The 22,568-nt window shown below is 39.0% G+C and overlaps 1 protein-coding gene across 2 annotated transcripts; it reads left to right on the top strand.

Annotated features, from left to right (window-relative positions):
• Nucleotides 1-672: 672 nt before the first annotated feature.
• MS3_00001927 (uncharacterized protein) lies at nucleotides 673-16,678 on the top strand. 2 transcript variants are annotated; one of them, XM_051209442.1, is made up of 3 exons: nucleotides 673-1,669; nucleotides 1,712-4,021; nucleotides 4,072-5,450. In XM_051209442.1, the coding sequence occupies exon 2, from the start codon at nucleotides 2,388-2,390 to the stop codon at nucleotides 2,838-2,840; it is 453 nt and encodes a 150-aa protein (XP_051074898.1). In that variant the 5' UTR covers nucleotides 673-1,669; nucleotides 1,712-2,387; the 3' UTR covers nucleotides 2,841-4,021; nucleotides 4,072-5,450. The 2 variants fall into 2 exon arrangements, with proteins under 2 accessions (XP_051074898.1, XP_051074897.1); XM_051209441.1 differs by lacking the exons at nucleotides 673-1,669; nucleotides 1,712-4,021; nucleotides 4,072-5,450 and adding exons at nucleotides 14,621-14,645; nucleotides 14,688-14,774; nucleotides 14,830-16,678.
• The last annotated feature ends 5,890 nt before the right edge of the window (nucleotides 16,679-22,568 follow it).

Genomic DNA, 22,568 nt, shown 5'->3' with positions numbered 1-22,568 from the left:
GATTCCTCAACCGACAACCAACACTAGCGATGATACTTCGACAGTATCCGAAAATAAACTTAAAACGACGCGTTCTGGAAGAAGGGTGAGATTTCCAGAACATTTAAACGACTATTGCACGTAAGGCACTTCTCGACATTTTATATTATTTTAAAAAAAAAACAATTTTAATATGCTTATATATTTTTATTTCTATTTAAAAAAACAAAACAAAAAAAACAAATTTTTTTAACGCTATTACGTGTGCTCGAGTTTACTTTCCATTTTTTTCCGCCGACATTGTGTTTTTACGCACATACGAGTGTATTTCGACATGCACTTACACTTTCTTTTTTCTTTTCCAGGACGGCTGGAAAAGAACGATGCAGTTTACGAGGAGTCGAAATTTTCGTTGTAACTTTTTCTTTTGTTACTATGTTGTACCTCGGTCCCATATAGTAAGGAAAGACGACCAGACGCTGCTAAACTTAGTAAGCTATCAGAAGAGTGTTTACCAACGACAAACTCGTTGGGTTTAAACTTCTGGCTGGCCACGTCTTAGGGTCGTCACTGCCCCACTAGGGGGAGTGATCTGTAGCGGTAAATAAATCCCCAAAATAAATAGCTCTGTAAGTTTTCGACATTGGATGCTGACCATATGTTTTAGTGGACTCATCTAGCTGAAGGCGCTCGGTCAGGCATCCGCACCAGATCACGTGTGGTAACGCCGTGCTCAACATCAACCGCAATCGCTAGCCAGATTAGATCAGAGAATTCCGATATATTGGTTATCGCCAAATACACTCTTCCGATCTCCTCGACTCTGTCTTTTGGTTTCTCTGGGTGTGAACGAAATACATTACAAGGTGTTACTGGTAGAAGCGTTGTCAAACACTGAATACCTGTGACATCATCAATCTTCAACAGTTTCACTCGTTCTCTTTTATAGTACGGAAACATAGTATTTCCCCCTCATTCCGAAAAGACAAGAACACTCTGGAGCGTTTCCAACGGCGAGCCACGAATGCAGTTCGGGGACTCAAATTCAAGCCTTATAAAGAGCACTTAACAGTTTCTCATTAGAGAGCAGGCATCTTAAAAATGATCTTCTGATGGCTTACGGCATACTAAATACTTAGGCTGAGTCCTAACACAAACCTTTAGGGGTAAAACCCAGAAACTTGGGACATAACACAGCAGAAAGGACAGTAGACACAACTTCCACTCCTTAAGAGTAGTCAAGTGCTGAAATTCACAACTGGATGTGTTAGTCCGAACGACTTCCCAGGAGTCCTTTAAGAAGAAACTTGACATATTTTTAAGGATTAAGTATAGTATCTTATTATGGCTTAACAAATTTTTTCTTTTTCCTTTTTTATCTATAATATAAAGAAGTACTTGTCTGGAGGTATTGGCGATCCACTATAACTAGATACGAAGTTCGTAAAGCGAAACTTTCTTCTATTCCATACAAAACCATTTGAATTACTTGAAAATATTGAAACTAAAACTCATGTATTGAAGCCGCAATGCACAAATCAGGTACCTACTTGTGGATGTGTCCGACTCTGTGAGAGTATTTTCGTGGGGTGTTTCTCAACTCAGTAGCATCTGCCACACTGTTTTGGCAGTTTCTGTCGAGGTGAGAAAGTCCATCTATCAGTACAGTTATCCGCGCGATTTTGAACAAGTGAGTGAGGGCTATCGACCATCTATGGGAATTATAATTCAGAGTATGTGTAATCGGATGATAGTGGTTGTTGATTGAACTGCTCATTCAGTTGATAGCGGACACGTGTAACGAGTGGAAGCTAATGAAGTAAGTGATTTTAATTTTAGTTCTGTTTTGTGTTTAACTAAATTTTATGGTGTAGATAATTGTGAACTTGAGACAGGTAGTCGCAATTTGGACACCAATGATTCCCTGAATAATGATGACTCTGTAGATAAATGCTGATTTCAGATAAGAGGAGAAAGCGAGAATGAGAATTTTGAACAATTGAGAGGATCTGACAATTACAATGAACTAAGAGCACATTATAGACACGTGGACAGATAAACAGTCTGTGTCAGTTGTTGCAATGGAACAATATAAATACTGTACAGTTAAATGTTTTGTGTTGTCCTTTAATCTGTCATAATTATCCAATACAGTTTTGTTGTGACCAATTAGAATTGTCAGAATGGGTTTCGTGTAGAATTTTAAAAATTTTCACAGGTTGAAATCATGAGTCAGTTGAAGCTAGACCACCATTGAAAACCTGGAAGCACTGGACGGCCGTTTCCTCCTGGTATGCGACTCCTCAGCAGTGCGCATCCACGATCCCGCACCACGCGGGGCTCGAACCCAGAACAAATGTGAATGTAAAGGTAAGAAATTATCGATTCTCAGTGATGAAAGTAAATTTATGCCTGATGGTGAATTTGCAGGTATTAGCAAAGTAGAGGGAAGAATAAATCCAAACATAGTGAAGCAGCTACACATGAATATTATTGGTAGGGAGGAATTTAATTTCCTGGAACCTATTGGTTCTGAGTATGGTCATTTACATGGATTACATAAAATGCACAAACCAAACATTTGTTTACGCCCAATTTTATCAGTGCGTCGATCACCTACACATAACCGAGCTAAATTACTGGATCCTGTTGGAACACGTTTATATAAGTATTCTGTGAACGATTCTTTTGACTTGGTCGATCATTTATGTGATATTAATATCAAGAGAAAGACAATGTGTTCATTTGAAGTGAATTCCCTGTTCACAAATATACCTCTGAAAACGACTATTGATATATTATGTGACCACACTTCTTTGAACAGCCTTGAAAAAATTACCTGTTCCTTTAAAAATTCTTAAAGATTTAGCACTATTATGTACTGACAACGTCCAGTTCATATTTGAAGGTGAATAGTTTTGCCAGATCGACTGGTTGCTATGGTTGGTCCATTAGACCATTAATAGCAGACGTGTTCATAACACATGTTGCAAATCTAGCTGAAGACCTAGTCGTCAACATGTCTGTTTATAAGAGATATGAAGATGACACCTTAGTTATCTGTGAAAGAAAGGACGAAATGAATTGTCTATTGAGTAGACTTATTACTCTGCGAAATCACATCAGCCTTTGATGTGAAGAGGAGAAGAATGACCGGCTTCTCTTCTTAGATATGTTAACAAGTAGACGAGAAGATGGTTCAAGCAGACGATCCATCTTTCGAAAACCAACCTTGACGGGCCAATGCCTTAGTCACAATAGTTACTGCCCAGTGCAATACAAATGAGGTTCGATGAGCGGTCTGTTTAATAGGATTAATCGTGTTTGCACAAACGGCGCTATCGATGACGACGTTAGGTTGTTAAACAAAACATTAGTGGAAACTGACTATCCCTTAAAATTCATAAATAGATGGAAAGGTCACGGTATACTAAGGCCTACTATAACCTTGGCAGAAAGGAACCTGTCTACATCATTTTTCGGTTTGGAGGTGATTCAAATAGCTTTTTACTGAAACAAAGGCTTAAATAAGTTGTTAACAGGACGTATTACGCAGCAAAGGTCTTTATGAAAGAGAAAACAATGTCCATGTCTCAGCGAAAATGTAAAACACACGGAAATGATTGCGTCACATGCCACTGTGTTTATCGATTTGAATGTGTGTGTGGCCACATATACATGTGGAGGAGTAATCGTGATCTCCAAATTAGGGTGTGCGAACATGTACCTAAGTGGTTGCAAAAACCAATAAAATCAAGTGGTCCAATAAGAGTAGATGGTGAACATCCATTCATGGAGGAAATTCACTGAGTAAGTTAATATTCGTAATAATAATAATACTAATAACAATACCACAACTGCTGCTATGAGAACTAATGCTATTTCAAAAACTACTACTAACAATACTACTCCGACTACTACTACCACCACCAATACTACTAATAATACTACGACGACTAATACCAATACTACTACGGGTGATCTTATCCACAACGCAATCATATAAACTTAATGTATCGCACAGGGTCATCTGTGCGTTCAAGTAACCACAGATTTTGTCATTTCATAATGTATTTTTAATTAAATAACTAGATTATGTAGTTAATTTTGCTCTGTTTCTAATTTTTATTCGCCACGTCTGACTGCGTTACACTACGTCCATTGCACGCTGGGATGATATCTCTAGTCATAGTAAGTTAATTCACATAGTTGATTGTTTCCAAATAGACTGTCAGTGCATGATTTTACTGAAGAAAGGTTTGTTGTGCTGTAAACTGTTTCTATGAACAAATCCCTGTTGTCTTCAGTATGAAAGCAGTTAATATGTATCCTTCTTTTTTTCTTAGGTAAGTTCAACTGGCCTATATTTCGTGTTTTGGTTTTATCGGCTTAATTATGTCCATTTAACTACTTTGAGGAACATGTCTTTGCAAGTGAAACAATAACTATGACACTTGCTTAGTTTAGTGTTCTTGGTTGTCGTATAATTCAGTTTAGTTGAAAGAATTATGATATACTTAAGTATAGTGCTTGAAGCCTGTAACGAAACAGATCAGTTTAGTAAGTAGAGTTGCCTGTTTCTAATGTGTATACGGATTCAGATCATTCTGATTAAAAATAGGAAAGAACGTGCCTTTGATGCTGTTGCTGTCATGCATTATAAGATAGCGATAAGTATGTTTGGTGTTTATTTCTAAAATGTACATCTATCACTGACCATATTTCATGATCACTGTCATTAAACAATTTCCCCAGCAATAACATCGGTAACAAGATAGCTAAGTGTCTGAGCTTTTAGTTGCCCGCAAAACAGCAGTATACAGTCTTAGAAGATGAGTGTTCTGTGTCTCAATTAAATGCAGCTGGCTGTGGACAAATGTTAAGAATCTTTTTGACAACTGAGACTTTTAGTTTATCATACACTTACTCTGCTTGTATGTTTTCCTGTTAAACTAGACTCAGATGCATGGGAATACTTAAATGGGAGCAAATTAATAAAAGCATTGCAATACGGTACTAAGCCCATGTTATGCTTTGCGCAAGTAATAGTAGCTGACCTTATCTAATATTCATGAACTCAAGGTAAATCACAACTGCATAAATTCTTTGCTAAAAAACGTGTGATTTGGTTATTTGTCTATTCCACATTTCTGACTAAATTCATCACTATTTTTTTTCATTTAGAATTCAACAGGAGTGAGCCTTCACAGACCCTAGAAACTGTTTCGCCCTTGGATCTATGGCCCTATGGAACTGTATACGGGAGACCCAACGAACGGCAGATTATAAAAAGGATGATGGACGTCCATTTTAGTCTCACAACCACTTCCAGTATTTTTTTTTTGACTTTTTTTACTCTTTCGTTTGGGAAAAAATAACAAAAACTGCAGATTAACATTACCAATACAACTTTTAAACGGGAACTTGGTTTAAATCTTTGTTTGATATTCGATTCTTAATGAAAGTTCTCGAATAAATTTTTGAATCTAATGCTACTTTGTTTTATCTACTTAATCGTCGCAAGAAACTTGTGATAAGCGAGCCTCTCAGCACCTAGTTCATGTGTTCAAATGGTTGTGGACGGAATGGAAGGAGCTTTCGCTTAACAGGCTTCCGTGTCTAGTAGCAGGGGGTCACCAAAACCTCCAGGCAGGAACCTAGGTATGTTAACAATAAAAGAGGAAAAAGAAATTGGCAAATCACAGTATGATACTGTCCTTAATCCTTAAGAACAAATCCACTTGCCTCTTAAAGGACTCCTGGGAAGTCGCTTGGACTAGCTCAGCCGTCAGACAATTTCAGCATTTGACAACTTCCAAGGAGTAAGAGTTGTGTCTCCAATTTATGGGTGTTGCCCCTTAGGTTGGTATTGGGACTAAACTTAAGCAGGTGTTTTAGGGAATGTCCAGAAGTGTTAAAGTTATTGTAAGCCATTAGGTCACCTCTAAGACGTCTATACTCTCAGTAGAGGTTAAGTGATTGGAGGCACTCTTCATAAGGTGATTTGGTGCATATCTTCATCATTTTCTTGGGAGACCTACAGACTCGGGTCCTCTCGCAACTTATTCTAACCACCATGTGTTGTCACGGCAGCTGATGGATGGATACGCGTTACACATCCTAACCGTACCTGCGTCTTATCTTATAGCTTCTAATTCAAATGCCATATGACAAGCAAGCAATGCCCCTACCCGCACTAATGGAACACTAGTAATTCAAATGCACCCTGTGTGGTACCCTACATTGGTCTACGCACTCGCTTAGCTCTTTAGTGAGAATATTACTACAGTTCTGCTAAAAATCCCATGAACCCCCTATCTCCATCAAAACAAATAAGTCTGTATTTGCTGCATATAGCTATTTTATTATTCAAAAGTAAGATATAACAGTTAGAATTAGAGTAAAATGGCAGTATACAGCAGATGCATGTGGTACATGTCTTCATCGATTAACTGAAATAGAGAATACGGATATCAGCTTAACAGGCTTATTTAGAAAGACTAGTGTCTAATTTGAACTTACTGCATGAGAAAGTTATACTGGAACTACGAATGTTGTAGAAATAGAGTTTCCCGGGGCGTATGAAGCACTCAAACTGGAAGACAGTTGTCCAAAAATAATTCGAATATGAAGGTGAAAATTTGCAGGTACTTTTCATCGTAAGGGTGAACATATAAGGTACCAGTTGACATCATACCGTAAGAAAACGCATATTTGCGAGTGGTGAAATATGATCTATAAAAAAGTGAGCTTAATAACAGTTAATTACCTTTTTACTCCCTGATCATGACCCTTCGGCTTCCTTTTATGGCCAAAACAGCAAACATACACTAGACACTGGTAGCAGATTTCCGGCTTCTCAATGTTAAGCTTGCTTTAACGCACTGCGTAATGAGTACAACCCGTCTATTACTGCCATATGGCATATTTTTCATAACAAACCCTCTGCAACAGATTGGTAGCATCTGTGACTTCATCTATAGTTGTCGGAAGTCTGGGTCCTTTCGAAATCAATACCGATACACCCAACTGCTGGGCACTCTGTATTAGTTTGACTCGTTGGTGGGATAGTGTTGTCCATACTACTGAAGAGAATTAAAAAAACGCAGATTGATTCCTTTCATTTTGCCGATAACATCATAAAGGACAGTTAGGAACGAACATGCGAACAGTTAGAGTCACAGGCGGCAGCAACAATTATTTTAGCTAAATAAAAACGAACTTCGGCTTCGGACATCTAGAAAACAAGGTAAAACATAACCGATTGTCGTTTAAAACCGTAAGGTCTTGTGTTAGTACTAGCCAGCTTAGCTGAATAAATACAGTGACTTCATTAGCAGCAGGTAAAACCCAGAAAACAAAGCAAAATCAGGAAAATTTTTGCTCCAACGTTCAGAGTATTACACTAACTTCTGGATTTTAGCACACTGAAACATCAAATTCTGTAGCTACACAAAAGAAATAGCGGAAAAAACACAGAACGAAGAAAGCCAGCCGACATTTTATAACACAAGACTAGCCGGATTGACCGAAGAAATACATTGATTTGAGTAGAAGCAGAAAACAACCCAGAAAACATCGCTGATTCGAAATAAACTTCACACCAACATATAGAACATTACACTGACTGCGGCATTTTAGCACACTGAGAAATTAGACTACATAGCTTCACAAAAGAAATAGTTGAAAGAAGCACAGAACGAAGAAAGCCGACCGCTAATGCTTACAAAGATGGCGGATGTAATAATTCCCGTCTCATTCTGATTGTTTGCTCAGCCAAAGGGCACAATTACAAAAATTGAGTTGCGTTTAATCGCAGCCTACTACTACTAATACAAATACTACTTCTACGACTACTACTACAAATACTGCCACTACTACCGATAATAAAACTAATACTAATTTTACTACTACTACTACTACTATTATTATTATTATTATTATTACTACTTCTATTTCAACTATTGCTGCTTCTGTTTATCCGAGATCAAATACTGTCGTGAACGCTCAGTAGTCAAGATTTCTTACAATCTGTGCTCTGAAATATTCGACTCCCTGGAATTTATTATTCATGAGAATTCCATGCGATTTACATTCATCGCACAGTAACACGTATGATACCCCATACACTATCGACCGGTAAAACAATCAAAAACACAAATGTGAGTAGTTAGAAAATTTATTTTCATTTTTTATATTGCAAAATGTACATGACGTCCAGGCTTTTTGATTGCTTGACCTGGACGTTTTAAACATGTTCTGGTTTTACACAGCTTGACATTATTGTTTGACATTTTTTGCTTTGATGATGTGGATTCGCCATGTAAAACCGTGTTTTTTCCTTTCATTTGTTCATGATAATGAGTAGGTTGTCTTGGATAATAATAATAATTACAACAATTGTAGTAACAATAATAGTGGTAATTGTAGCAATAGTAATAGTAATCACATTGGTAGTATTGATAGCAATAGTAGTAGTAGTTGCAGTAGTAATAGTGGTAATAACAGTCATTGAGACAGGTTTTTCCGGAATCCATATGGTTGTTCATCGATATAACTATTTTTTGCGAGCGTTTTACAATGAGACCGCTCGGCAAATGAGTTTTTACAAACTGATTATCATCGCTCTAGACTGATATTATATAGACTTGACATATGTTTAGACTATTCCCATTCAAATTTGAATAGAAAAAGTCAATCGAGTCACGTGGCTGTAAATCAATCAAGAATGTATGTTTGAAATCAATGTGATTTATGAGAACGATGATGAAAGTAAGGGGTAAAATGACGGAAAACGTTAGTCAGTCAGCCATTTACGATAGTCATGAAGACTGATTTGGTGAGCATAATCTCATTCAGGAATAAGAATGAAAAACGTAAGTTTGCATTAAGCAAATGGCCAGAGTAGAAGTGGACAATGTACAAACATCTTGGGATAAGAAGGATGACCAGGTTTGCTCACGCACTGCTTATCGACTGGTCGGAATATGACTGACATTTTCACGAGAACTAAATTTAATATCAAGATCGGCGCGCTATTTAAGAAGGACAGTGGTGTTTTTCCTCGCTGAGTAAATTTCTTTGTTTTGATCGTTTATTACCTTTCAAGACTACTGTTTTTCACTTTAATTGAATTTATTTCAGTTAAAGTATTCGACTATCGTTTTTACTGTTTTGTCGTTGGTACTCTTGAGTACCTCTTTTTCAACTGTATCTGTTAGTACTTTTGGTCCTAGCAATCTACAGCCCTTCACTTTTGGTCATTGATAAATTTTTTTTGTTCTGAGTATCATCACAGTTTAAAAAAGAACCCCTCCTAAATGACCGGACAGTGTAAAAAAAGCAGTTGTCAACGTCCGGGTTGTCGTTATCCTGTTGAAAGCGGCATGCAGTGCGACGAGTGCAAAGGCTGGTACCACGAAGTTTGCACGAACTTAACGCCTGCTGCTTTCAAACGGTTCAGTAAGAAGGGTTGTGTGTGGCTTTGTCAACAGTGCTGCTCGGATGCAAACAGTTTGCTAACCGAGGCCATCTCACTGGTTGATGCTGCAAAGAAGTGTTTTAGCAAGCATAGTCGGAACGCGTCAAACAGCACTCGATCTGTCGACACGCAAATCAACGTGAAGGAAACTAAGGTTAGTCCGGTGATAGATGACTCACGCCTGTCAAAGAAGGAAAAGCAGTCTCCAAAGAGGCCTGCCTTTAAAAAAAGCTCAAGAAAAGTAGGGTCTTCTGTTCCCTGTCTCCCAGATGGGATCCAACAGGAAACATCTAGGAGCCGCAATCGCAAGGCTCGATCGGTTTCAAATGGTAAACATAACACGACCCCTCAGGTCGTCGACAACCCCCCAAAACCCAACACTAGGTTTGACACAACTGTTATTGCTTCTACCAGCACCGTTGACGAATGGGTAAAGGTTGTAAGGAAGAAAAGTATTGATATAAAAGGGAAACCTGCCCCCGTAAAAGTGGTTGAAAAATCGAAAGCTGATCATAGCGACAGATCAGCTATTTTTCATAGAATTAAGGAGAGCGATAGCTCTGAACCCAAAGCTCGTTTTGAGCATGACATTGTACTGATTAGGCAGCTGCTTAATCAACTCATGCCTCAAAATATGACTGGGGTCACCTTGCTAAAGGTGTACAGACTAGGGAGTCTAACGGACTCGAAACCAAATCATTCCAGACTGCTTAAAGTAGTATTCGGCTCTTCGGACGAACGTGACCTAATTTTACAAAATGGACACAAATTAAAGGGTTCAGGAGTCTTTATCCGAAAGGACCTACCGTTGGCAGACCGTGTTAAAAGACGGGAAACCGAAAAAGAACTACAACATAGGTTAGACGCTGGCGAAAAGGACCTAAAAATTGTAAATTTTCGGGTTGTAAGACTTCGACAGAGAATGATGCCGAAGCCACTCTGGGTGAAGCACGAAGGCACTTAAACAGGCTTCAGATCTGTTACACCAATGCACGAAGCTTACTTAATAAGCGATCGGAGCTAGGTGTACAGATTGACTCTACAAAGCCAGATATAATCGCAGTAACAGAAACCTGGCTGACACAGGCTATAGATAGTATAGAACTTGATTTCGAGGGCTTTACGTTACCACACCTCACATCCCTTGGACTATACCAAAGGGGCCGAAAAACTCACCACCATGGTTCAGTAGGGAGGTCCGTATCCTTCTCCGTAAGAAAAAGGAAACGTGGGATATATTTAGGTTACTGGGGACTGATGAGTCAAAATCTCAGTATCGAAAGGCTCGGAATACTTGTGCCTCGACCCTCCGTAAGTCTAGAAAATTGTACGAAGAAAAACTTGTTAAAGAATCCATAGAATGTCCTAAACGCTTGTATTCCTATATAAACCAAAGGACAAGGAGAAAAGGAAATATTCCTGCTCTATGGGGAGACAGTACTGCTTCATCATTAGTGGAGGACGACTTTGGCAAGGCTCAAGCGTTCTCGAACTACTTTAGCAACGTGTATACCATAGAAGCGCCCTTCTCGTCAGCGTATACAGATCCCCCCATACATACACTGGATAGCGTGACCATTAAAGAACTCGATGTCTTTGGTCTACTAAATAAGCTTGACATAGGTAAATCCACGGGGCCCGATGAATTACATCCTAGGCTACTGAAGGAATTATCTAACTTCGTTGCAAGCCCTTTAAGTACATGCTTTAACCTATCCGTAACGCAGGGTTGTTTACCGAAAGATTGGAAAAATGCCATAGTAAGTCCTGTCTTCAAAACAGGTACGAAACACAAACCTGAGAACTACCGCCCCGTTAGCCTAACTAGTGTGGTTGTTAAAATATTAGAAAAGATTATTCGGAAGGAGCTGTTTAAGTATCTCGATAAAAACCGGATCCTCTCGGAGAAGCAGCACGGCTTCAGAATAGGTTATTCTTGTCTCACTAACTTATTAGTGGCTCGTGAAAGATGGTGTGCTCTTAAGGACCAAAAGCTACCTGTAGACGTCGCCTTCATTGATTTCAGTAAAGCTTTTGACAAAGTTCCGCACAACCGGCTGTTATATAAGTTAAGAAAAGTCGGGATTGGAGGCAATTTATTGATGTGGATAAAAGGCTTCTTAGTTGGGCGTCAACAAAGAGTTCGGGTGAACTCAAAGTTATCTAGCTGGGAAACTGTGCTTAGTGGAGTGCCCCAGGGTACAGTTTTGGGGCCAGTGCTATTCCTCTTGTATGTAAATGACCTTCCTTGTCTCCTATCATCATCGGTCTTGCTATATGCTGTCGATGTCAAGATATGGAGAACGATACGATGTGAGGGTGATAGCTTAGAACTTCAAAATGACCTGAAGAAGTTATCTGAATGGTCTCAAACATGGCAGTTGCCGATAAATACTTCCAAGTGTGTTGTGATGCATATCGGTCATCAAGGCACAGATACATACACGATGAATAACACTGAGCTACCTGTCGTCCAGACATATAATGACTTAGGAGTTATCGTTAGTCAAGACTTAAAGACTACTGCACACTGCCGTGCAATAGCCGCCAAAAGTTTTAGAACGTTATGGTCAATATGTAGAGCTTTTAGTCATGTCGACGCTAAGACGTTTTTGACTTTGTATACAGTGTTCGTTCGTCCTAAACTTGAGTACTGCATACAAGCGGCTAGCCCCTGCTTTAAAAAAGACAGTGAGCTTCTGGAAAAGGTTCAGAGAACGGTGACTAAGCTGGTTCCCGGAATAGCGAAGCTTCCGTATGAATCTCGACTGGCCAAGCTGAACCTTTTCCCGTTGTCATATCGCAGAACTAGAGGCGACTTGATTACAGTCTACAAATTGCTTAGTCATAAATTTGCACCTAACATGCCCTCATTTTTCTTGTCTTCCAAAACAGAGAATTTACGAGGACACTCCAAAAAAGTTCACAAGCCGAGAACAAATTACTTGTCAGCTGACTATCGACTTTCCCATCGAATCACCAACGAGTGGAATTCACTACCTCAGCACGTGGTTGAGGCTCCATCCGTCGACTCATTCAAAAGAAAGTTGGATCAACAGAGAGAACACCGTTGCTAGGACTAACGTAGGCCATCGAGCCTCCTGTCCTTCCCAAACTGAAACTGAAACTGAACTAGACGGGAATGCGCTCGACCTTGAGCATGCAGTATAGTCGTCCGTAATAGGAATAATAGTAGGTCAGATGACCTGTGTTAATCCTGGGTGCATGCTTACCAGTGAAGATTCAGTTTTCCTGGTAGACTTCTTCATATCCGTGTATGTTTTCTAATTTTGGTCCGTGTGTAGACTGTTATTATTTTTGCTGTTGTTGTTGTTGCCACTTTGACCAAGGCACCTGTGGATGTGTCCGATTCTGTGAGTTTAGGGTCGATTCGTGAAGTCGGTCGTTAGGATTTGCTGGGAGAACGCTAACTTCTGCGCCAGTGTCGACGAGGTAGCGAACTCTCGATGTCACATCTGTGACGAATAACAGACGGCTTTGTTCGCCGGCTACGGTTGCTGTTAACGCGTGCCGGCTTGGAAGTTTCCCGAGTTGTTTTTCGAATCAGTCGGTTTCGTGTTGGGAAAATTGCAGGGTTTTCTGCAATTTCTGGAAAACTTTCCATACTGGTTATGATACCAGCACCAGTCGGGGTTATCTGTCTCTCGTGGTCTAGAGACAGATCGCTTACGAGAAATGCTTCTTCGTGGTGTGCGCGATCTCTTACGGTCGGTACGAAGACTAAGATAACGCGTGAGTGTGTGACATAAGTCGGTTATATCATTCTGAGTCGTTTGAAGTTTTTCTTTGACTGAAAATACCTCGTAGTAGAAGGTTTCGTAATTTCTAAAATGCGGTCGGCAGATGCAGCTAGCTCGTCTAAGGCGTTGTTCTGGAACGAGACCAGAACTGCTTGCACCTGTTGGGGAAGTTTTGACAAGAAGAGTTGTTTGAATAGACCTTCGTCGAAAGTTCTTGGGCCTATTACCTCTCTCATCCGTTGCAACATGTCCGTCGCAGAACCGTGTTGCAGGTCGATATTGTTGAAGAGTTGATCTAACCTTTGTCGATCGGTTAGGTCTCCTCGTTTAAGAATCGAGCGTTTTAAGATTTCGTAAGGATCGGAAACATCACAATAAACATACTACGGGTTACGTACCTGTTGAATTCTCGCGGTAGTGCCTTGACTACTGCGAGGAATTGTGCACATGTGTCGATCACGCCGTGCTCCTGGAAGTCGGCTTCTGCGTGGTAGAACCAGGTTTCGATGTTGTCGGGCCAGAAAGGCATCAGTTGAAACGAAGGTGGGGACAAAGTCTTAAGCTTGAGTACTTTAGGTGTCTGTTCAGTCATGATGAAGTATGAAGTACGATAATGGACGAGGGGAAAATATACATATCCAAGAAAAAACACGAAAAAAAATCACAATGTTTAAAAAAAATAAAAAATAGGGCGATGATATATAAAAATCCCAAAAAGGAACAGACTCACAGTTGCAATAAGGTGTACCAGATCACGTCGGTATCACCAATGATTATGTCACAGGTATTCAGTGTTTGACAACGCTTCTACCAGTAACACCTTGTAATGTATTTCGTTCCCACCCAGAGAAATCAAAAGACGGAGTCGAGGAGATCGGAAGAGTGTATTTGGCGATGACCAATATATCGGAATTCTCTGATCTAATCTGGCTAGCGATTGCGGTTGATGTTGAGCACGGCGTTACCACACGTGATCTGGTGCGGATGCCTGACCGAGCGCCTTCAGCTAGATGAGTACACTAAAATATATGGTCAGCATCCAATGTCGAAAACTTACAGAGCTATTTATTTTGGGGATTTATTTACCGCTACACAGTAGAGTCGTCCGTAATAAGGATAATAGTAGGTCAGATGACCTGTGTTAATCCTGGGTGTATGCTTACCAGTGAAGATTCAGTTTTCCTGGTAGACTTCTTCATATCCGTGTATGTTTTCTAATTTTGGTCCGTGTGTAGACTGTTATTATTTTTGCTGTTGTTGTTGTTGCCACTTTGACCAAGGCACCTGTGGATGTGTCCGATTCTGTGAGAGTATTTTCGTGGGGTGTTTCTCAACTCAGTAGCATCTGCCACACTGTTTTGGCAGTTTCTGTCGAGGTGAGAAAGTCCATCTATCAGTACAGTTATCCGCGCGATTTTGAACAAGTGAGTGAGGGCTATCGACCATCTATGGGAATTATAATTCAGAGTATGTGTAATCGGATGATAGTGGTTGTTGATTGAACTGCTCATTCAGTTGATAGCGGACACGTGTAACGAGTGGAAGCTAATGAAGTAAGTGATTTTAATTTTAGTTCTGTTTTGTGTTTAACTAAATTTTATGGTGTAGATAATTGTGAACTTGAGACAGGTAGTCGCAATTTGGACACCAATGATTCCCTGAATAATGATGACTCTGTAGATAAATGCTGATTTCAGATAAGAGGAGAAAGCAAGAATGAGAATTTTGAACAATTGAGAGGATCTGACAATTACAATGAACTAAGAGCACATTATAGACACGTGGACAGATAAACAGTCTGTGTCAGTTGTTGCAATGGAACAATATAAATACTGTACAGTTAAATGTTTTGTGTTGTCTTTTAATCTGTCATAATTATCCAATACAGTTTTGTTGTGACTAATTAGGATTGTACTTCTTGATTGGGTGTTGTGGAATTTCTAGGCTATTTGAGATTGTTGGTAATTCGTTAGACCGTTTCGAATCCACAGACAATCATGTTAGTAATGAAAGTGAATAAAAGCGAAATACTTATTTAATTCCAGTAGAAATAACTAAAGTTTGATGAATATTTATCCGTGTCACGTTCGAATTTGTTGGTTTAGCAGAGGGCATGAATTAGTTTTTATGTGGATGTGGGATTTCACCTGTTCTTACTTGACTAATTGACATCCAGTGTCGGATACTGGATCAACTGAGTACGCTAACCCCTACGTCTCTAAATAATCAAAGCTGAGACCAGTGTAAACTGTTGGATATAGCCCACCAATTGCTTAATCGTGGACCAAAGCAGAGAAGCATATTAACTATTCAGTATTTTAAGTCACTAAAATAAGTACGAACGAACCCTGATATTGTCTTGTTAAAGCCTGATAAAAGATCCGGCGTGGTTGTCAAGAACAGATGTGAATTTAAAGGTAAGACATTATCGATTCTCAGTGATGAAAGTAAATTTATGCCTGATGGTGAATTTGCAGGTATTAGCAAAGTAGAGGGAAGAATAAATCCAAACATAGTGAAGCTGCTACACATGAATATTATTGGTAGGGAGGAATTTAATTTCCTGGAACCTATTGGTTCTGAGTATGGTCATTTACATGGATTACGTAAAATGCACAGACCAAACATTTGTTTACGCCCAATTTTATCAGTGCGTCGATCACCTACACATAACCGAGCTAAATTACTGGATCCTGTTGGAACACGTTTATATAAGTATTCTGTGAACGATTCTTTTGACTTGGTCGATCATTTATGTGATATTAATATCAAGAGAAAGACAATGTGTTCATTTGACGTGAATTCCCTGTTCACAAATATACCTCTGAAAACGACTATTGATATATTATGTGACCACACTTCTTTGAACAGCCTTGAAAAAATTACCTGTTCCTTTAAAAATTCTTAAAGATTTAGCACTATTATGTACTGACAACGTCCAGTTCATATTTGAAGGTGAATAGTTTTGCCAGATCGACTGGTTGCTATGGTTGGTCCATTAGACCATTAATAGCAGACGTGTTCATAACACATGTTGCAAATCTAGCTGAAGACCTAGTCGTCAACATGTCTGTTTATAAGAGATATGAAGATGACACCTTAGTTATCTGTGAAAGAAAGGACGAAATGAATTGTCTATTGAGTAGACTTATTACTCTGCGAAATCACATCAGCCTTTGATGTGAAGAGGAGAAGAATGACCGGCTTCTCTTCTTAGATATGTTAACAAGTAGACGAGAAGATGGTTCAAGCAGACGATCCATCTTTCGAAAACCAACCTTGACGGGCCAATGCCTTAGTCACAATAGTTACTGCCCAGTGCAATACAAATGAGGTTCGATGAGCGGTCTGTTTAATAGGATTAATCGTGTTTGCACAAACGGCGCTATCGATGACGACGTTAGGTTGTTAAACAAAACATTAGTGGAAACTGACTATCCCTTAAAATTCATAAATAGATGGAAAGGTCACAGTATACTAAGGCCTACTATAACCTTGGCAGAAAGGAACCTGTCTACATCATTTTTCGGTTTGGAGGTGATTCAAATAGCTTTTAACTGAAACAAAGGCTTAAATAAGTTGTTAACAGAACGTATTACGCAGCAAAGGTCTTTATGAAAGAGAAAACAATGTCCATGTCTCAGCGAAAACGTAAAACACACGGAAAGGATTGCGTCACATGCCACTGTGTTTATCTATTTGAATGTGTGTGTGGTCACATATACATGTGGAGGAGTAATCGTGATCTCCAAATTAGGGTGTGCGAACATGTACCTAAGTGGTTGCAAAAACGAATAAAATCAAGTGGTCCAATAAGAGTAGATGGTGAACATCCATTCATGGAGGAAATTCACTGAGTAAGTTAATATTCGTAATAATAATAATACTAATAACAATACCACAACTGCTGCTATGAGAACTAATGCTATTTCAAAAACTACTACTAACAATATTACTCCGACGACTACTACTACTACTAATACTAATACTAATACAAGTTGTACTACTACTACTAGTACAAGTACTACTACCACCACTAATACTACTACTACTTCTATTTCAACTATTGCTGCTTCTGTTTATCCGAGATCAAATACTGTCGTGAACGCTCAGTAGTCAAGATTTCTTACAATCTGTGCTCTGAAATGTTCGACTCCCTGGAATTTATTATTCATGAGAATTCCATGCGATTTACATTCATCGCACAGTAACACGTACGATACCCCATACACTATCGACCGGTAAAACAATCAAAAACACAAATGTGAGTAGTTAGAAAATTTATTTTCATTTTTTATATTGCAAAATGTACATGACGTCCAGGCTTTTTGATTGCTTGACCTGGACGTTTTAAACATGTTCTGGTTTTACACAGCTTGACATTATTTTTTGACATTTTTTGCTTTGATGATGTGCATTCGCCATGTAAAACCGTGTTTTTTCCTTTCATTTGTTCATGATAATGAGTAGGTTGTCTTGGATAATAATAATAATTACAACAATTGTAGTAACAATAATAGTGGTAATTGTAGCAATAGTAATAGTAATCACATTGGTAGTACTGATAGCAATAGTAGTAGTAGTTGCAGTAGTAATAGTGGTAATAACAGTCATTGAGACAGGTTTTTCCGGAATCCATATGGTTGTTCATCGATATAACTATTTTTTGCGAGCGTTTTACAATGAGACCGCTCGGCAAATGAGTTTTTACAAACTGATTATCATCGCTCTAGACTGATATTATATAGACTTGACATACGTTTAGACTATTCCCATTCAAATTTGAATAGAAAAAGTCAATCGAGTCACGTGGCTGTAAATCAATCAAGAATGTATGTTTGAAATCAATGTGATTTATGAGAACGATGATGAAAGTAAGGGGTAAAATGACGGAAAACGTTAGTCAGTCAGCCATTTACGATAGTCATGAAGACTGATTTGGTGAGCATAATCTCATTCAGGAATAAGAATGAAAAACGTAAGTTTGCATTAAGCAAATGGCCAGAGTAGAAGTGGACAATGTACAAACATCTTGGGATAAGAAGGATGACCAGGTTTGCTCACGCACTGCTTATCGACTGGTCGGAATATGACTGACATTTTCACGAGAACTAAATTTAACATCAACTAGACGGGAATTCGCTCGACCTTGACGATGCAGTATAGTCAGATTCAGATTTGTGTAGTAAGGACAGAAGGCCTACGGCCTATGTTATTCTTTTTCTAGTATGCTTCTCTGAGTGTCCAGTTTTCTCTTGAAAGTGTCAATTGAAGGTGCGGACACCACTGCTTCAGGCAGGAGGTTATGGTGACATATATTCAGTGATTTTTTGTAACAACAAAAATAAAAACCAAATTTTTTCTCTAATTTGTCACACTTTATTTGTAACCACATTTTTATCCAATATCTGCTGTTTTGCTGTATCACTTGTTAAAAAGAAGATGATAGTTGTTTCGATGAATGATATACACTTCTACTACCGGGTTGTTTAAAATATAGAACAATACCTACGCCGTTTGTTCTTCTGTTTTATTGGCCACCGTTTTGATTGAAGACTATAATAGTATTATAACATCATTATAGGCCTTCCGACTCAACGTTGGACTTTTGGCACGGATTACTATTGTATAATACTATTGGACTCCGTCTTCCTCATTACGTCTTTGGTGCAGTCACTTGCAGAGGAACACCTGTCAATCAAGTGAACTCAGTTTGTGGTCGTTGTCCTCACGAGGCAGTTAACAAGTAACATTCATTCTATAGTAACTGTTAGCGTCTGTCTTGTTTAATATACCTTTTGTATTGCTAACGGTATTTTATTACCTTTGTTTTTACTAACGGACAGACATCTAGGTTTCTTAATCAATAATTTGTTTTGGTATATCACTGTTAACCTAGTGTATCAATATATTTTTTGTAAGCTCCTTTTGTTTGGGGACCACCACAAGGTTCCAAGTATTGATGACTCGGTGTGAAAACCTGTATGCCACGGGTATTTTGTTCGTTCTTGGCTTTTCTACTCGCCTGCTATGTCCTCTGAGGTGTCCCGATCTAGTGGGAAGAAAGAGAGAATAAGTTAGGTCCGAAATCATTTCTCAGTATTCTGTACATCAATATTAGATCTCCCCTTAGTCTGCGATAGGACAGAGTAAAGAGGTTCAGTTTTTCAAGCCGCTCTTTATATGATAAACCCCGGAGTTCCGGAATTGCACGCGTAGCTACCCTCTGTACCTTTTCTAGTATGTCTGAGTCACCTTTTAAACAGGGGCTTGCAGCCTGAACACAGTTCTCTAACTTAGTTCTCACTAAGGATGTGTATAATGTGGTGAACATGGTAGTATCAAGCTTAGTGAATGTCCTTTTTAAAGCCCAGAGGGTTCGAAACCCCTTAACTGCGACCTCCCGGCAATGGGCCGTCGTCTTAAGATCATTGCTCACTGTCACCCCTAGGTCCTTATGAGACCGGACTACGGGTAATGACACATCCCCTATGTTGTACGTATTAACCTTTGAATCCCCCAAGTGCATGTAGACACACTTTTCCGAGTTGATAGGCATTAGCCACTCTTTAGACCAGTTTATCATATTACTTAAGTCCGCCTGAAGAGTAAATGCGTCTTTGAATCTGAATCTGAAATCTATCAGTACAGTTATCCGCGCGATTTTGAACAAGTGAGTGAGGGCTATCGACCATCTATGGGAATTATAATTCAGAGTATGTGTAATCGGATGATAGTGGTTGTTGATTGAACTGCTCATTCAGTTGATAGCGGACACGTGTAACGAGTGGAAGCTAATGAAGTAAGTGATTTTAATTTTAGTTCTGTTTTGTGTTTAACTAAATTTTATGGTGTAGATAATTGTGAACTTGAGACAGGTAGTCGCAATTTGGACACCAATGATTCCCTGAATAATGATGACTCTGTAGATAAATGCTGATTTCAGATAAGAGGAGAAAGCAAGAATGAGAATTTTGAACAATTGAGAGGATCTGACAATTACAATGAACTAAGAGCACATTATAGACACGTGGACAGATAAACAGTCTGTGTCAGTTGTTGCAATGGAACATCCCTCATAAATAATACAACACCTGTTCCTTCTTTTGGAGATAATTTAAAATAATGAATTAGCAATTGCATTGGATGTGCAAAACAATCGATGCTTAAGCTTCTGCTGTAATGTTGTACAGTAATATGCTTTACCTTTTAAATAAAAAAATATGCCGGTTTTCCACTGCATGGCAGATTTATTTTGGTCTGTTGTTGAAAATAAAGGCAAACATAGGAGACCTTTGGGGTTATGTCAATGGATGGAAAATAGGGAGTTCTGTGTGTATTTAGGCGAAAAGTGAGTAATTTATGGACAAAACGACGAAAAAGAGGGAAATCCGCGTTATTTCCCCCGGACAGGCGAAAAAGGCGACATTCTGATGCGTTTTCCCCTTTCGCTACCAAAGCATTTACCCCTTTATTTCCCCTTTTTGGGTTGTCTGGGGAGCTACAATGTTTTGGCTGCCGGTATTATTGCAAAAATACCTAATATCAGAAATAAGTACTGATATAAAGCTGTCACGAGAAAGCACTGAAAAGTACGACTCGTTAGTCAAGATATCTTGATCTAAGGTGACCAGATTGTGTGAGATCCTATGTGATGATCTTCGGAAATCAACCAAGGGTAGTCTAGCTTACGTGCTGATGCCGTAAATGACAATTACTCATAACCTACGTGGGACTAGAATAGAATATGCATCAATAATTGCAGGTTACACAGGACGATTCAAAGTAAATTCACACAGCAGTCTTTATATATGTTCATCGTCTAAGTTTCCGAAGTGCAACCTGTCCAAAGAATTAAATAATACAATCCGTGTATGTTGTGACCCAGACTTTCCTAAGCAACGCAAGAGATAAAGGAAATAAGCGTGATTGACTATCCAAAGGAAGGGCGTGCTAAATGCACTTTCGATCTGTAATTGAATACTGGTTTCCGTTTTTATACTAGTTTCTGGTAAACATTTATACTAAAATAACTTCCCTGTCTATCTTATTTCCAGCTAGCTTCGCAAGTGTTCACAGACCTAACGGGAACAATTCCTGAGAAATAGAAGTTATTTATTAATGGATCATTTGTGCTAGATTCAAACTTTAATAAACGTTTTCATTTATAACGCACCAGTCTTTTAATTACGGCAATTCGTATCTATTGTGACAGGTCGAAATTCGAACTACTAGTATGGTACACCATGTTCAGGGTAGCAGTATTTGGTAAACGGTATGTATGACTAATCGCGTGTGCGCCAAACTGGTAATTATTACACAAGAACGCGAAACAACACCCCTGTCTCACAGCCACATAAGACTGCACAGTACACTCCCTGCCGTTACGCTATAAGAATAAGTCAATGGCCATATAAATGAATTTATGTAAAACTAAAAAGATTACAATATCAGAACTTCTTGTTATCAAGAAGCATAGCTATGGTCTGTATTAACAATGGGTTCCGACGTTGTAGCTTCATTAGCACCGATTGAACTCATCACTTGTGCGCATATGTCTTCCGAAGCTTCGAGGCATGAACGGATGAGTTTACTTGTTGAAGGTTCATTAAGAGCATGGATTGAGTGGTAGTTGCTAGTGAACTTCTCTAGCAGACCATCACTCCCTGTAGAGATTGAGATGTTGTCCAGCGCACAAAGAACCAGGTCCATTATGTATTTTCTTGTCCAATTGTTGCTACGTCGAAATAAGTCTACAAAACTTATAGAGATAAAGGAACACACATACCTCCACGAATCAGATCTTTAGAATGTGCATACAAAATATGACCACAGGGCAGCATGTAGTCATTGAAACGCAATATTTCGACCTGAAGGATAAATTCATTTGAAGTAAGGCATACGTAGATGACGTCGTCTCCTTTGCCTAGGTTGTGTTGGCGAGTTAGAAGTTGTATGCTCTACAGAAGAATGATTATTACTATCATCAGCTACATCCTGAACGCAAGCATCTGACTCTGACGAACTGCGTTTACGTCCATATGTACAGACATAACTCACGAAAAAGTACTTTAGAGTTGGATCATCACTGTTCTCTTTGCATACTGACATAACGTACTTAGTATGCGTATACTAAAAAAATAATTATTAACCACAGAAGTCATATTACCTATATCATGCATCATCACGATGGCATCGTCTTCGTTACTTGAAGAATGAACGTTACTAGACATGTTGTGGCTGAACTCAATTCAAATCTAAAAATGTCTTGATTTGACCGCTTATGAAAATTTTCACGAATTGTCGATGTGACGCACCAATCATTTTGCGACAGTTTGACCTTCAAG

The sequence above is a fragment of the Schistosoma haematobium genome, chromosome 1, assembly GCF_000699445.3.
Source record: "Schistosoma haematobium chromosome 1, whole genome shotgun sequence".
NCBI lineage: Eukaryota > Metazoa > Platyhelminthes > Trematoda > Strigeidida > Schistosomatidae > Schistosoma > Schistosoma haematobium.
The sequence above is the reverse complement of the archived record's forward strand: the minus strand, read 5'-3'. Positions and strand labels throughout refer to the sequence as shown.